Here is a 16557-nt window from a genome sequence, read left to right as displayed (position 1 = left end):
GTGCATCTGTTGATGATGATTTTGATGACTACGTTTATTTCGTATAGTCACGTACCTCGGCCTAAAAACCGTCTTAAAGTTACTTCGAACATTCAGCTGTTGTCTGTAGAATACATATTATATCTTATCTATATGACAGAATCCGCTTTCCAGGTTGCAGTCATCCGTATGGCTTCTGTTCACAGCCCCTGGTACAATCTATGTACCGTTCAAAAACACAGCGGGATTGACGTGAGTTGCAGGGCAAAATATTGAGTAACAACTTCTCCGAACATTCCGGAACAACACGTCGTGACCAAACCAACGGCCTACAAGGGAAAAATTTCAACGTATCTGAGAGAAGACAAGAGGAAATGTAGTACGGTAAGCAACTGCCACGCCCACAAATATTTGATTGAGGAACTAAGCCCTGAAAATGACAGGTGCGTCCTAGAGAGGCATATTGCCCGCATCTTTTGGCCTAATATCTTTCCTATTTCTTATAGCGAAAGCATGTCTTCCTTTTAACTATTTCCGCCGTAGTAAGACACATGTGAGTTTAGAGCATATGATTGGAGGCTGTGTTGTTGATTGTTCTCGGCGCACATTGACAAGGCTAAGCAACACGAGCCAAATGCGATAGTACATGGATACGCGGTAGTTTTTTTAACATTGCCTACAATTTATTGTATAATATACCTCAATTACGTTTCCGATACAATACCGCTAACTTTACGGAGCTGAATTAGTAAGGCAGGCCTGTCATGATGAACGCAACAGCGATAAGCTCCGACTGGCTTACCCTTTAAGCAGATTTTTTTTACCGTGATTGTCCAATTAGTACGACTGCCGATAGAAAGATTTACGTATCCACTGATGAAAACTGACGTATAGCCAGGCCCCACATAATATACTGAACTATGTCAGTCGTTTATTTAAAAACAGTCTACACTATTAAGCTAATAAAGGAGTGATTGGTTTGTGCAGTAGTGATGATTCGCAACATGATTTTACGTAAATACGGTTTTATCGCAGCATTTTGGGGGTTGTGGTTTTAGAAGCATGCATAAATGTGATCATTGATTTTGTCTGCAATACGTTTTCCTGACGAAAAAAAAAACACTCGAAGCTAAACAATTTTTGAATTGGCTGTATTGAAACGTTTACAAACACACAACTTTAACATCTTCATGAAGATATATAAAGTTAGTATAAACGAAGTTGGCTTGAACCGAGCATTTATTATTTTTTTAAAAGTGTGGTTTTATAAAAAGTTTTTTAGTTTTAAAGCAGCAGGCCACTACTTTAAAGGTCGAAGCGAGTAAAATCATTTGTAAGTGGTGTGGATAATATATCTATGCCTGTGATAGCTTAGTGGGTAACGTATTTGCATGGTAGTCTGGGTCGAACACGAGCTTTCTAGACCCACGGTTTGTTATTTGCTGGGAGCCAGCCGTTCGATGGCATGCCTAATGGCGGTACCCGTCACAAAACCCAAACATAGAAGATAATGTATTTGCAGGTTTTGTTACGGTTGCGGCTAAATAAAGTGGCTTTATATCTCTAGTTGTTCGCTTTAGTCCAGATATCCATTGTAATTTAATTTTGAACTCATAATGTTCATAAGCCCTAGTATTTCCATGTGTGATCTTTAAAATGACCTCCTTTGATGATCGGTGCCTATTTAGTCATCAGCCTATTTAATTACATACTTCGTTGTATAAAGTATGCAATAGCATCTGAAGGTGAAAATGACATTCAGAAACAGCTAAACCTGGACCTATCCGTAACGGGTAGCGCGTGAACTTTATGCCTTCAACAAACATTTCTATAGGCGTACCTAATTCCCTAGATGGCTTCCATAGCTTCATAGATAATATGTGTCTGTGCCGCGGATCCAAAAATCAAAGGACCACCTAATTGTGTCTGTTACTATCGCAACCCGTCAAAAATAACAGTATAGAAGAGTAAGATTTTCCTGAATTCTGCCTAACTCAGTTTAATATTTCATGAAATTTTTCCAAGTGAGTATGATTATAGCTGCGGAAAACCAAACCCAAACATCACAACAATATGACAACGTATTTTGTTTGACTTTTTCTGTTATTATACAGCGTTGCGTCTGAATAGGATCACGAATTAATCATGAGAAACGGCCAGACGTTCCAGGGCTAGTAGCCGTCCAGTGATATTGTTAGTGGGGGTGGCTGGTCTGTTGTATGTGTGTGAGACGATAAATGTACTGTTCGTTTACTTGCGACCTATACATAAATGACTAAGGGCTCAAACAAGAGTACATCGTTACCTTTGGGCGGTGGACAAGGCAGCTGTTGCGTTCCCCTGGGCGCCTGCTGTTGTTGACGGTGCATGCTGTGACTATTTGGATAGTCGGAATCGAACTCGGGCTCGGAGAAGTAGCTTAGATCCTCTGGGAGCAAACCGTGTTGAGCAGGTATACCACCGGGGTGCATCGGAAGTGGCGTTGGAGCGAACATGATTGGTGCCCCGCTTTGAGGGTCGTGCTCGTAAATTCGTAAGACCGAACGATCGCGGACGTCCCGCAGATCTACATGGAGAAATAACCGAGTAAAAAAGCAGCCTATATAAGTGTCGTGATTAAAAGATCAACTGAAAGTCGAGGTCAAATTGAGCTGGTCTCACAGCCAGCCATTTCAGACCTGTGCTTTTTTTCACCAAATGAACACAGTATTTGAGTATAACCAGCAGCTGAAGTTTTAGAATTTTTAGGATTTCAACGGAAAATGTCACACAAACAATTCGGTATATAAATGATAACCAAAAGGAATTTGGCAGTTCCAGAGCCTTCATTTGTCATCATCATCTATATAATGTGTATCTGTCAAGCAACTGTCTGTACATATATAAATATATACGCCTATTTTTTTTTTTTAACATTTATTACCTTACATAATAGAACTGAGCTCTCGCAATATATTGGCTACATCGCTTACTTTCGCTTCCCTTCGATTCCTTTACAGGCAGGAGTCTAATGTGAAGAGGTACAGCGGAGGAACGTTTTATTGTCTACTTTACTATGGCATGGCGCCATGTTGATTATGTCGACGTGGCTTTATGGGCTTTCACTAGCATCGTGAAATACTACGGAACAGAGACAGTTATTGGCTTTTAGAGAAACATCAAAGCTACATTTAATGTCTGAATATCAAATCATCCATGGCTTAACGAGGAATCTCAATAAATTGAGCAGACTGCTACGAAGACACCTATTTGCTCATGGCCTAGAAAATTTGTTTGCCTAAGAATCTGGCTGAAGTGAAGAAATTCACTGTTATAATGAGCTTTTTCAAACGTTAGTTTACTTTCGGTTTAAGTCAACGACGTTAAATCTCTCTTAAAGTCGTCAGGTTTCGATCATTAATAATCTACATCTGTACGCTTAAATGAACTAGAAAAAAAAAAGCTAGTAATAAAGTCGACTGGATCTTACCATTCTGTTTCGAGCCTAGTCATTTAATGGCTATTTACTAATCTTACGGAAACTGGATTATCCTTTTTCTGAGTAGCATACATATACTACTATCGAAGATGTATCGATAGGGCCTGCTAGCTGCTCTGTCCTCCTTTGACACAATCGCACGAACGCAATTTTTTCTAAAATACCTAAATTCTGTCCGGAAACAAGATAGGTTGCCTCCTATCCTAGTAGTAGAGGCCGTACAACAATAACGAGCTCATTTCATAACTCAGGTAGACTCACTGGGGCAGGAACGGTTTCGCAAGGACAATGTCGCTGACGAGTTGCAACAGTTTATGCATGCGAAATTGTATCCTTTGCGGCAGAAGACGGGCACTGTGAGCATAGTGGCAAACTACTCACTGCAAGGTCGTTCGACGCTTCACTCAGGCAAGTTCAGGCAGCGAGTGCTAAGGGCATCAAAGCAGACATTTTCTTTTGGCCGCCATCGATGGAGAATATTGAACGCTTGAGGCAATCACTGGGCCGTGCACACTGTTCCTTTTCACTTGTTGCATAGCTACCATCAGCTAGATTAGAAGTATATATACATATATAGTAGAGTGATTAGACTGGGCATTGACAGATCTAGAATAGCAACACAAGTCGCTTTAGTCAAATAATTTAAAAATGTTAATACAAATAGTAAATAAATACAATCTATTTGCCTACAATTGTAGAAACGATACTACGCCGAAAACGCTTCTGTTATGCTTGATAATCTTTAAGCGTCTACGACAGCAGGCTTTTCGAATATCTAGGTGGAACGTGGACCGTACCGTTAAGGCTCTCAACTGATAGCGCTAGAAGCCCTTTTGCACGCTAAGCTGCGCATTCAAAGTACCGGCTAGGGTAGGAGTTAGGTCTTGGGGGCACATTCGGCCAATTAAATGAAAAGCAGGATCTTGACGAAGGCTCTGTGGCAGGTGATGTGTCGAGTGGCGCATAATTATCTTGCATTCAACTTTGGAGACAGTTTCATGATACTCACACTACATTGAAAAGTAGACATAATACGTACAGTCATGGTTACCTGGTAAGCCGTTTCAATAATGCACTGGAAGTGGGTATTTATCACGAAGCTATTATTTTTGAGTATTCAGGCGGTCATTTCAATACAAACGTGTGTAACACAGTGAAAGCAAGGCACGTACACGTTAAGGTCAGCGAACATGAGTCTTCGCTTTAAGTATGACGCCGCATGAGTATAGAAATCCAAGGGTATATACAAGCAAAGATTTGCCAAAACATTTAAATAACAACTCTACCTTTATTAAGGAGAGTTTGGCAGAACGTTGCCATACAGCTTCGATGGCATTGAACCCCATTAATGGAAACACCCAAGTAACTGACGATTAGAAACAGTTAGACGATATGCTGAAGTTCATTGATCTGCTGCGCTAGATTGCACCTAGGCCAATCTATCCAATGCTTTAAAGTATAATGAGTGGTCCTGGTAACAAATGCAGACTTGTTATGGATATTTATATATATATACCGTATACACACAGCTTTTGCCGCATCATAGTTGGTCGTTAGCTCTCATAGATCTCCCAGTAAACTCATGGCTGAACGCCAGACTGATGTGATCCACACAGGGGCATAGTCGTTCGTATGCATAAGCTCCTATAGCAAGATTCGTTGTGACAGTCATCGTCTACTTTATAAATCTAATGAACGAGCCGAAGACATTGTCGCTAATACAATACGATCGGCGAGGACGAGACAACTGCGCGAAGAGGACTATAGCTCGTACTTAGACCTTTGCTTTCATTTTTGCCTCCTCACGGGCCTCCAAACTCTGTTTGTGCCCAGGCGAGTGCCGAGTCGTATTGCAGTCCACGTGAAGTCCGCGTGCCAAGACACGTGAATCCACGTGTCTTGGCACGCCAATGGAACAGCGGTGGCGACCTTGAATAGTGAATGGGCGATCATGGGCATAATAAAAGTTCCTTCGCGCGTCATTGCCAACAATCGACCAATTAACCGAGCCTCGTGGAACGCTTACGGCGGGCAAAGTGTTCAACAAGAGACCATCAAGAAGGCCAAGCACAATCCTTCGTCATCTTCCTAAATGTAAAACGCTACTACTAATATGATTGCATACATATATATACTATGTGGATTTAGAAGAATCTGTGTCTAAGGATTTTAGTTGAGTTGAAGAGACAACGCAAGCGCTACCGTAGCGCGAATAGCCTGTCGACGCATTTACCTTTAGCCATCACAAGAGCTTCAGAAAAACCAGTAATGACTGCTTATGCCGTTAAGAGCAACGAAGTCGACAAAGAAAAGCAGATGTCTACAGACAGATACAACGTAAGTTTAGCCCTCGACAACGTATCGCCGCAAAACTGTTCTACGAATTAAAACGCTCACTCGATATTATTGGTTATCGGAATTCTTTCAATAGTTGACGCATCCCACAATAATAGTCTAATAAAAAATGCAACATAGTTCCATTGTTACCCCATTCATTCTTATTCCAAACTTCGGTATTTCTTTGCAGCTAATTAAAGCCTGATTAATTATTTATTAAATTAATAACAAAACAAATGAATCAGATTTACCTACCTAAATTTACCTACAAAGATCGTCACTGAGCATGCGAAGTACTTATATGAGCCTTCCTCGTGCCGTATACGTTAGAATAGTCACAGTCACGTTAGAATATGACATAAATAGCTTCACTATGCACTATGAAGTTTTTATTAGGTAGTCACAGCGGTCTCTGTCTGAGTTTCTCTGACAATGATCGCCCATTACTAGAATAGTGAAAGCGTTTGAAACAAGCGATACTTTGATGACAGTGAAGATATTACCATTGCTATGTCGTATCTTCCAGAGATATGTCCAGAACCGTAATAAGTGCGTCTGCAATCGCGTTTACCTTAAGCGTAAATGATAACTTTACGAAGGCTCTATAAAGTGTTCCGCATTGATAAAAGGATCGGTTCTTCAAAGACATCATACCAGGTAATTAGCTTGTCTAGCAGTCTATCATTTAGTGAATAACATAATACACATGTTTAGGGCATATGATTATATTGTTATATATGTTATAGAAGTTAAGAACATACCTTCAAGTTCGTAGAACATATCTCTGCCTGGATCGTGAATGTATATACGAATGATGGCCGAGTCAAGATATTCCATGCTGAGCTGCCGTGGAAAAGATCTCACGAACAACGCTTTTACCGTATCCATTGAGGTAATTTCATTCGGGAGAAGCGCTCGTCGCGTCTCGTTTCGGTACTGTAGAAACACCAAGCCTGTTGTGGTTGTGGAAACAAGTCCAATAGAGGTTGAGAGCCGGGGTTCGGCAGATCCCCAGCGAGGACAAGGTCGAAGGAGTAAAGTAAGTTTGCAACAGCGAAAGGTGAAGCATTGAGTTAGAGGAGGTTTGTTACAATTTAAAAAGAGCAAACATGAACGCGGCACTTTTTAGACAGACCGTAGCGTTGTAATTTTGCATGGACTAGTTACTCTCTCTCTTAAGAACGTGTGTGGCCCCTTGTCACGCTGAAGCGGCTTGCCGTACTTGGAACATGCGATTCAACAATGCGCGTTATTTTACGATATCGTACAAAATGTTATACATATAGAACTTGAGCATTCGGTTAAACCGATGACTTTTTATATGTTTGTGTGTTACTGGTGACAATCCTTAAATATTTCTACATTCAATAGACAAACAAGATTCGAGGGTCAAGTACAAATCTAACTGGTCCTATGTCGGTGTGAAAGCATAATGGTGTATATGCATTAACTTTTCTCTAGCTTCCTTAACCTACCACTCACAATAGAGAACCAAACAAACTGAAAACCAACGCACCATCTCAGAGAACAGCCGTTTATTAGTAGCTAGAATGTGGAAGATTAGTGCTAGATAAAGAGGCATAGTTAGTTACACCTACCCAGGGACATCATCATGGCTGAGCCGTATTCATTATACGCGTAGATGCCGCCGGCAAACTCGGACGGGTCTGTGACAGTAGTACGCAGTGTCGTCGTTGTTGTTGTTGTTGTCGTCGTCGTCGTCATCGCCGTTGTCCGCCGTTGCCGATCCGAGGTTCGTCGAGATGAAAACAGACGACCACGGGCAATAAGGGGTAATACCGGTAATGCCGGCGGACCCGAAGCGCCCCGAGTACGGTCCGGTGAGCACGGGACACACGTCAACAATGGACGTTGGCGATGATGATCAAAGCATTGACGATGATCGCACAGACATCGGCGATCAGCGCCACCGTCAATAACAACAACACCGCCACCGCCGCCGCCGCGAGACGACGAAGTTACACGTTGACGAAGCGCACGAAGAGGTTCCAAGCAGCAAAGGGAAGGAAGGGATAAGGTACGGCAGACCGCAGTGGTTAATCTACGCCTACGAGCCACGATGCCGGTTTTTGCTGGGGAGGACTTGCGTCTTAACCTCCCAAATGTGAGTCACAATTAGTTACTGCCAGCGATTATAGTGTAGGATGACAAGTTAATTAGGGCAGGTGTAAAAGATAGCAGCGACCACTGGAAGTAACGAAAGCGGTTGGGTTGCGAAGCCTACGTGTAGAAATAGTGGTGGCGCTGGGCGAAAGCTTCGGCGATGTTATCAAACAACCACAGACGATACTGTAGATTTCACATACATTCGTTTGCATGCGACCCATTAAAAAATTATATGTTGGCACAATCACTAGGTCTTTAGACGTTAACGCGGGAACAGGCAAGAGAAACTATATTCATGACACTGGTAGGGTGAGAAGATTATTTCTATTGATATAGCAGCCACCTTGTGAGTATAATACGCGTGAGAATGAAAAGCACTTCAGACGTTTCAACTTTCGGTTTCAGCACATCTTTGCTCTCCTCTCTTTTGTGAGAGAATGAAGTATTCCAACAGTACCCTGCTGCACTTGCCTGGTTCATTCACCCACAAGGCTTGGCAAAGAAACCGAACTCACACGGTCGGATGGTTAGTTGGCTTCTAGATGCCCAGTGTATCTCAAGCGTTTTGAAAGAGTGAGAGAAAAGGAAAGCCGAAAGGGTTCTTTGTCAGGGGTGAGGCACTTTTGGCGAAGGGTGGATCGCGCGCTCGAGCCCCGTGGGTCAATCCCACCTGCCCTTTACACTATAGGCATTGGGGATGCTGCAGGCATCCCGTTATTCGTCCCTAGGACCCTTTCTGCTCATGGCGGCAGCAGCAGCAAAGGAAGCTGAAGGGGCGATAGTTCGGGAAGTCGGGGGGAGGCGCAGTAGCAGCAGCGGCGGCAGTGACGTGTCACTGAAAGACCGCAGAGGAACGTCCTTCTGGGCAACCTCTGGACGGCCCCAGGCAGCACCAAGACGTCCCGTTTTGTCGACAACGTAACGCTCTCTGGTTGCGACGATAAAATACCGATGTCTGGCCTGTGCTGCTCCTGTTTTAATCGCAGTGCGGGCGACCGACCCTTCAGACATTCACCCCCTTACTTGGCCTTGGTGATGTAGCTTGCAAGGAAGAACTCGCAGTCATGCCATAGCACAATATACGATACATGTTGTATAGTGTACTCTACCTTTTCTTTCTCATTCGTAAAAAAATACGTTTGTGGTGCAGCGGCTGTGGGAGCAGCAGTAGCAGTAACAAAAGCCAGGCGCCGCACGCAGTCGTTGTTCGAGATGGGGGTCTGACAGGATCCTTAGCGGGTCTCCGGCAGGACCATCTCGAAAGGTCAATCAGGGTGTGTCCTGCAGTGCGGGAGTAGGTCGTGACCAGCCTATATGGGGCTGAGCTCGGGCGGGTAAACGGGCCGGCGGTCTGCACTGTTCGTCTTCGTACTACGAGAGAACAGCAACCGAGAACGAGTCGACACCGGCGCGGCGAAGGAGAACCCTCGCCGCCCGGCCCCTCTGACCATCTGGCACCAGAGCGCAAGGCATCCAAGGACGACGGTGAAATTATCCGCGATTGGTGGCCCCTTCCGGCTGGCATCAGTCTCTTTCTCTTTCTTTCACACTTGGTTCCTCTCGTCTAGTGGCCGCCATTCTGACCGCCCTCTACCTCCTCTGCCCACTTCCTTCCCGGCCTCTTCGGGTGTTTGCCCCCATTTATTCTGTTTGCTTACGGTATGTATAGACATACAGTTCGGGCAGAAGGAGTCATGCATGGAGGGTAACGCCATCTTTTTACCTCCTGCAAGCCAAGTAAGCATCCGTCAAGACCTGACTGCGTCATCGCGCGCTCTGCCAGCTAAACCCAGTATATCATTGCTAGTCATTTCCGGCGGCAGCAAGATGCCTTGTTCGCCAGTGCCTTTGCCTGCTTCGAGGGACTTCTCGCATTGGCCCGCAAGGATTCGCGTTCAACAAGAGATCTGTCCGACCCATATAACCAAAAGGACACCGTTGTAATTCTGATTACACTTAATACCCGGCGCGCAGGGAGCATACTGTTCATTTGTTTAGCAATAATAGTAAAAGGAACCTATCTAAAAACTTTCACATTTAAACCTCTACGGAACTTAATTAAACAAGAAGATTTTCTATACGCGCCTTCTTCATTATTCTTTATGCCAGTTGCGTCAGAACTATCTTTTTTCCTTAGATCCAACGTACAACTGGAAGGAAAAGCTACTGATGAAAAGCATACGGCGAAAGGCCGCGTGCGACTAGAATTGCTCGGGCTCTCCTCGAGACCCTTAGATAATCGGATATATGTACATTGCATCTGTTTAGGCAAAATACTGTCTCATCGGAACCATTAGTAGTTGTATTCACATAAAGGACTGACTAATGTGTGGCGCAGTAATCTCCACTAGAATAGATGTTTTTTTCTATATTTTGCTCTAAATGGGTATCTGAAGAAAGAATATCAAAGATATAAAACGTAAAGGAAACAGAACGGAAAAACTTGAACCAACATTTTCTATAAAAAGACACCCACAATATTAATTTAGTGATGCCATCATATTAACAACAGTAACGAAAAAATGTTTGAAGATTTTAATTAGGCTTAGGTCTTCCCCCTTGTTGCCAACTATCCCCAACACACGTATATTTTTTTGTCTGGCCGTATGCGAATGTAGATGTGAACGTATCACCCTGTCTGTTACGATTTAGGCACAGCTATGGCTGTCTAGGAATGGTAATCTAGGCTTCCTCGGCCCATTGGGAAGCGCGTATAAAAGCTATTTATTCAGCCTAATCTTTCAGTGCGATTACGGCGGCATCATGGTAATCGGCTGGCTCTGTGGCTTAATGCCGGCTTGCTTGTCTAGCCACAACGTTATACTGCACCGCAATACATTACTTGTACTATATATCTTTACGTTTTCGCCGAACTGGACGCTCTGCCATCGTTATTCATACGAACGGCAGCAACGGCGCTTCATAAACACCTACTACTACTACTAACTGCTCCCAAGAGCGCGTCACAGTTCGGCTCATTGGTCAGCTCGACTAAATAAGAAGCAGCCCAATATAGTAAAGGAGTCATCGCTTCCAGAGATGGCTGGAACGCCTTCGAATGCTAGTGACCAGACGGGACTTAACGGTGAGACAGAGAAAGTGTTTTTCGATCTCCTTAGAAAATTCGTATTAAATCAGCTGCCACGAATCGAGAGACCCGGAACTCGGTACGAGCAAACAGCTGTGGAGGTGACGACGATGGTTATCTAGATGGTGGCTATAGATGCAAGAGATAGACGAAGAAATGAGACGACGACTTGTTTACGAGCTATTGCGTCGAATTACGGTCTTAGCGCGAAGTATAAGAGGTCTCTCCTATTTGACAGCGCCTTCGTCCTCTTTTTTACATCACCATTTTACCGCCATTTACACCAGCCTGACTGTCATTATCCACTGACCATAAGTGTAACGCTGCGGGTTTCAGCGCCAGCAGATGCGCCTCTCCCTGTAATTATGCAGTTATGACTGAACATTTCTCCCTAGCTCTAGCTGCCATGTGCTGCAAGGATTTTTACAATTTTAACATGTTACACTAACATATAAATCAACTGGACAGCATTTATTTAAAGGTAGTTAACACTGCACTATGCACAGCACAAAAATACCACAAACCGTTTCCCATCTTCGGCAATTTGAATTCTTATTGCTATCTATCAGAACAAGCGTCAGTTAGGAGAGTCAATGCCGTTGCAGAAGAAGAACTGTAAGGAGCATCAAGAACTGTACCAGAATATCAAGTCCTAGTTGCATTCAGTAATGGTGTCTGCAGTGAAGAACTTTTTTCCAAACAGGATCCGTACCGTCTTCTCTACTATTTGTCCTCATTTGCGATGGCCGGCAGTGACAAAAAAGACCCAACTCAGCTGCTTACTAACAACTACGAGATCGTATTATATGCTAAGACATGTTCGTTGCCCACCCTCCTATCGTGTCGGCTTCCTTGTATAAGACAGACAACGATTGGGAGAACGAACAGCTATCTCCCACAGGAGGCAAAACTTAGAAGGTCTCTAGACTCCTTTCAGAAGCTAGCTTCACAACGCCACATAGCTAGGAAAGACATAAGTAACAAATTTACGAAGAGCAAGAGTAATTCGGTTAGACCCACCCTATTATAAGAAGGGTTCTTGGACAGACGAGTTCATCGAACAAATAGAAAATTCCCTTATAGAGAGAATATTAGGCAGAGACGCACACGGGAAGTCCAGTATCGGATACGTACTGAGACAGCTGATGCAGCACAATACGAACCGCTCGTTTTTAAAAATAGTCACTGTCGTTGTTGCCATGAAGTCTTTACTTATTCCAACTAAGTGAGAAAAGTCTCACAACGTTGAATCTGTTCTTTAGCAGCTAGCGTTTATTTCCCCGATAACCGTGTGGAGTAAGCCAAAGGCTCCCAACTTTCTATTTTATGACTTTCAAATAATCCACGAAATTGTTTTGCATCGTGACCTGCTTTTTTTTACTATTTATAATTATGATTTATATCTAACAAGCTCGCATTTTTCGGCATAACCGAAACTGTATGTGAAAAATTTTTGCATAGTTTAATTTTCAAACAAACCACGTGCCCATTAGAATTCCAGCTGTATATAATGCGAATTTTTTTTTTTATTTTATCTAAGAAGAGTCCAACGAGTTTTTTTTGTACCTCGCTCTAAAATGAGCCCCGACAAAGCTGCTTAACCAAAATTCTAGCACGTATGCATATAGAAGCAAGTTTCTCGCATTTATAATCTTAGTGGCTTAGTTTGCTTATTGTCATTAGAAGCATCACTAAATTCCGCTGAAAAAAGTTCTACATTTTTTTGCATAGAATGTATAAAGCGCTGCGAGCAGATGCGTGGATATTTATATACATGTTAATCGTTAACGTGCCTGCCTTAGATGTCGCCATTCGAGTTACGAAATTAGATTCCTATCGCATTATGGCAAAAAAACGTATGATCGATCCTCGTACGCCAGCCTGAGTGAGTTAGTTCGTGCGTTGTGTGTGTAGATTCCCTAGGTGCTATCCTACGCGCGTGGAGACGTGTCTGTGTGTTATTTTTGAGCAGATGCATCGGGTCTTACCCAGGGGTCGCTCGTTGGTCTTGTTAGGCGTTCTGACAATCGGTAAACTGGAACGCGCTTTTGCACCCCTCCGGAGTCCGGTTGCAGAGGTCTCGACCTCAGACATGATCCCTGGGTCGTCGTCATACAATGCCGCTGGCGGCTGGTACATAGGGGGCTGCTGCATCAGGCCTGGCATTCCGTGAGACCCGATGGAAGCCATCGGATTCATTTGCGCCCCCACCCCACCCCTATCCATCATCGATATCACGGGACCTCCACCTGCACTCGAGGATTGACGCTGCAATAACAAACGCAAAGCATTGAATAAAGGGAAGTCATAATTAATACACGCACAAACACTGCCTGAATGAAGCTAAAAAGTACATACTGTAGCTGAGTCAGACGACATCTTATTCATACCAGTGATACCAATATCCAATAGGAAATACGTCGTTTCGGACAAAGTATATACCTGAAAAGAACGCACTGCCATTTTTCCAACCTAGGTTCTCTTCAAGGATGTTCAATGTCCTAGGTAGAGATTAGTTCCACGAAAAACGGGCCCATTGTCAAAATCAAAAGGTATTTCATAGAAGATATAACCGTCGTGTGAACTAGAAGACGTGGGGAGTGCTTCGTTCAAATAAAATCTTATTAATTCTGGTAAATACATGTTAAGGTGGTAACACTTCGGTTATACACAACAATGCTATCATCAGCTTCAAGGGAAATTGTTGCACTCAAACTCTGGCATTTCTACCAATGAATGGGAGCTGGCCTGACCGCAAAAAAATTGCTTAACATCGTCAACAGTAATTTATCATTAGTTTCGCGTGATAGTTACTTGTCGTTAGTTAATAATAATTGGACCTTAATGTGCCGCTTTTGCAGTAGATTAACTCGATTTTGTGTTGAGGCAAAGCTTCAACATAAAAGCGGATAATTCAGCATGAGAAAGGTAATCTGTTAGGATTACTGAGCGAGGCCGAAACAACCAGCGATGGAAACACCCGCTCCGGGACAACGAAGTTCGGGTGTCTGGTGGAGAGCCGTTTTTAACCGTTTGTTCGGCTCCGAATAAAGATATACTCCTATATGTTATTACCTGCTTTATAGAAGTTCTGGAGGACAGAGTGGATACTAGGAAAGCCTCTACCTCATTTGGGCAATTCGGTTAAACATGTAGACACACAGGACGCACCGATGGGCGAACTCAAACAATGGAATGGAACAAAAGTTACTTGTATATACAAAACTGGCTGACTTTTCAAGAATATTACGAAGGCTAAATTGCTCTACGCTTCCTCTTAGCCATTTTCTAAATGTCAAAATTTATGAAATATCTTAAAAAAATCTTAAAAACTGGAATGCATCAGGGTTCCCTAGGCCATCTGCAATGTTTGTATTGTTGATCATGTAGTCTTTAGAGGCATATAAAGTCATTAAATACGTTGAGCATGGAAGACGGGGCACAATGAATAATCGGCAGAGTCGATAGAATTCTAAAAGAAAGGATACCTGTTTGCACGTATATGACCAAATGGCAAAAATGGACAAATTATGTTTGTTTGTGTGCCGTTGGTTCAGGTACAGAAAAAGCAACGCTTGCGGTTCATCGATGCTGTTACTTCATTGTGTTGTTACCTGTGTGCAAGTCGGTTGATACGACTGGACGCGCATAGGCTGCTCGAGACGGTAACTAAGCTCCCCATTAAGGAGTATTCTCTAGCATCAGCCAAGCAAGAAGCTGCTTTTTAACACCCGCCCAATCATCGTATATTAACGAGGGTTATACTATTTCACCTTAAAGATAAAGGCGAAAATTGCTGACCTTTAGACTAAAATTTCATAATTTCTTATGTACTTGTGGAAACATTTATGATATTTCAAAGCATTAAACCATATCTCCGCCTTCGGAATCGCGCTGCTGTTGGTCGGGCACGGTGTGAAGCGGGCTTCAGATATAGTGTTACTAGATTATGGGATCACTGTACTTGCAAGCGTCGATAGATATGTACACATACCCACACGTATAAGCGTATATAGGGAGACATTCAATTTTTGATCGCGAAGACACCGGCAGAAGTAGTAATAATAGTTCTAGCTGTCTTGTGTGCCTCGATGTGTTTGTGAGTGTTTATGTATCAGTGTCGTTCTATTCTTTACAAAGCATCTGAAGGTCTTTTTCTTTCTCTAACTTCTATTGGTCCTCACGGGGTTAATAGCAACCAAAAATTCAATTGGGTGATAAGGCCCTTTGAAACTATTCTTCAGAGAAACTGGTTTGTTGCTTTTGCTGTCAACTCAGATGATTGCTTTCGCCCTACATCTTATTCCCGATGTGACTCTGCTTTGTTGTTTTTTTTATGGATGGTTTCAGTAGACCTGACGAGCATTTCCTTATCCAAACCCTCCAATACTCAGGCTCCCGTGTAACTGCTTCTCAACGGCATTGCGCATTTTAGAGCAGACGACGCAAGAAGCGGTGGCATATGCGTCAGTTAAGGCAGCCAAAAGGACATACGTTAAAAACAAAGCCTACAAGACTTGTGTATCCAATTTGCGAGACTCAGAATCAAATGGGAAAGATATGTTTTTCGACGAGTCTTGTTATGCTATGGGCCACCGGTGCCATCACTTCGTCGTTACAGTCCCATATTGATAAATGAAACCTGCGAAACAGGTTCAGCGAATTCGGTCTAGTCAAAAATAAAGTCCCTTTGTTCGCTGTCGGATTTCTTGTTGCTTGCACAGCACAAATAAGTGTCGCTGATTAATTATCTATTATGTATTGGATAATAAGACCATTAGGCGTTAATAGAGTTAACAGGGTATAGAGAAAGAGCGCGGAGAGACGTTCGACTGAAATATTATGTAGAATCATCTGTTTTCATGATAAACGTAAAGGACCAAGAACGACTGCTGATAAACATCTAACAAATTCGGAAGATATTTGTCTCTACATCAAATGAAACAGTACAAAACAGACATAGGCGCTTTCGTCAAGGGGAACCGATTAAGATAGCCAACCTAAGACGTAACTTAGCCCACTTTCTATTGATTTTTTTCGATCCTATACTATCAAACCTTACGGATGCAAGCGTGTAACTTAAAAGCTACAACACCTAGCTAGTTAGAGTAAGACGAGCAGTCTATCTGTATCCACAAGTAATTCCAGTATACGTATGGAAATTGACCGGCACGCAACGTTTATTACGATATAACAATCAACGCGATGTGTGTTCAACTTAATCTAGCGAATTGTTTGTAAGTTAGGCAATTAAACGTTTTTCGCCGAGATAGTAACTCACATGTCCGGCTTGTTGAGCTAACATCCGCGAGATGTCAGTTTACCCCCCAAAAATTATCCTCTATCTGCATTTTACCCCGTTCCAAAGAGAGGTTAGCGAAGTCGTGTATTGTATTTTCCCGCCTCGCGCGGTTCATATTGACAGTAAATACAGTCTTCCGCAGCAGCTAAGTAAAAAGCACAGCTTCTCTTGCAGCCATCTTTCCTTCGCCAACTTGTATCTTTCCGCGTTTGGCAAGCCAAACTTTGGTTTTATCGCTCCTAGTCA

At 43.0% G+C, this 16557-nt stretch overlaps 1 protein-coding gene and 1 long non-coding RNA gene across 17 annotated transcripts in view; one reads left to right on the top strand and one right to left on the bottom strand.

The window, feature by feature from the left end:
• The window catches only part of LOC111261722 (coiled-coil domain-containing protein CG32809), a 319292-nt gene that overhangs the window by 26532 nt on the left and 276203 nt on the right, over positions 1–16557 (bottom strand). For 15 of the 16 annotated variants that reach the window (XM_022835427.2, XM_022835428.2, XM_022835426.2 and 12 more), the window contains 4 exons: positions 12998–13277; positions 7393–7461; positions 6556–6747; positions 2285–2545 (listed from right to left, as the gene is read on the bottom strand). In XM_022835427.2, coding sequence (XP_022691162.1) covers positions 2285–2545; positions 6556–6747; positions 7393–7461; positions 12998–13277 — 802 coding nt within the window. The remainder of the gene's footprint in view (positions 1–2284; positions 2546–6555; positions 6748–7392; positions 7462–12997; positions 13278–16557) is intronic. The other variant, XM_022835422.2, reaches the window with a different exon arrangement.
• Positions 202–3453, top strand: LOC111261727 (uncharacterized). Its single transcript, XR_002681167.2, has 2 exons — positions 202–363; positions 2979–3453. It is a non-coding gene; the product is annotated as an uncharacterized LOC111261727 (long non-coding RNA).

This window comes from Varroa jacobsoni, unplaced genomic scaffold (assembly GCF_002532875.2).
Source record: "Varroa jacobsoni isolate VJ856 unplaced genomic scaffold, vjacob_1.0 scaffold_590, whole genome shotgun sequence".
Taxonomy (NCBI): domain Eukaryota; kingdom Metazoa; phylum Arthropoda; class Arachnida; order Mesostigmata; family Varroidae; genus Varroa; species Varroa jacobsoni.
The sequence above is the reverse complement of the archived record's forward strand: the minus strand, read 5'-3'. Positions and strand labels throughout refer to the sequence as shown.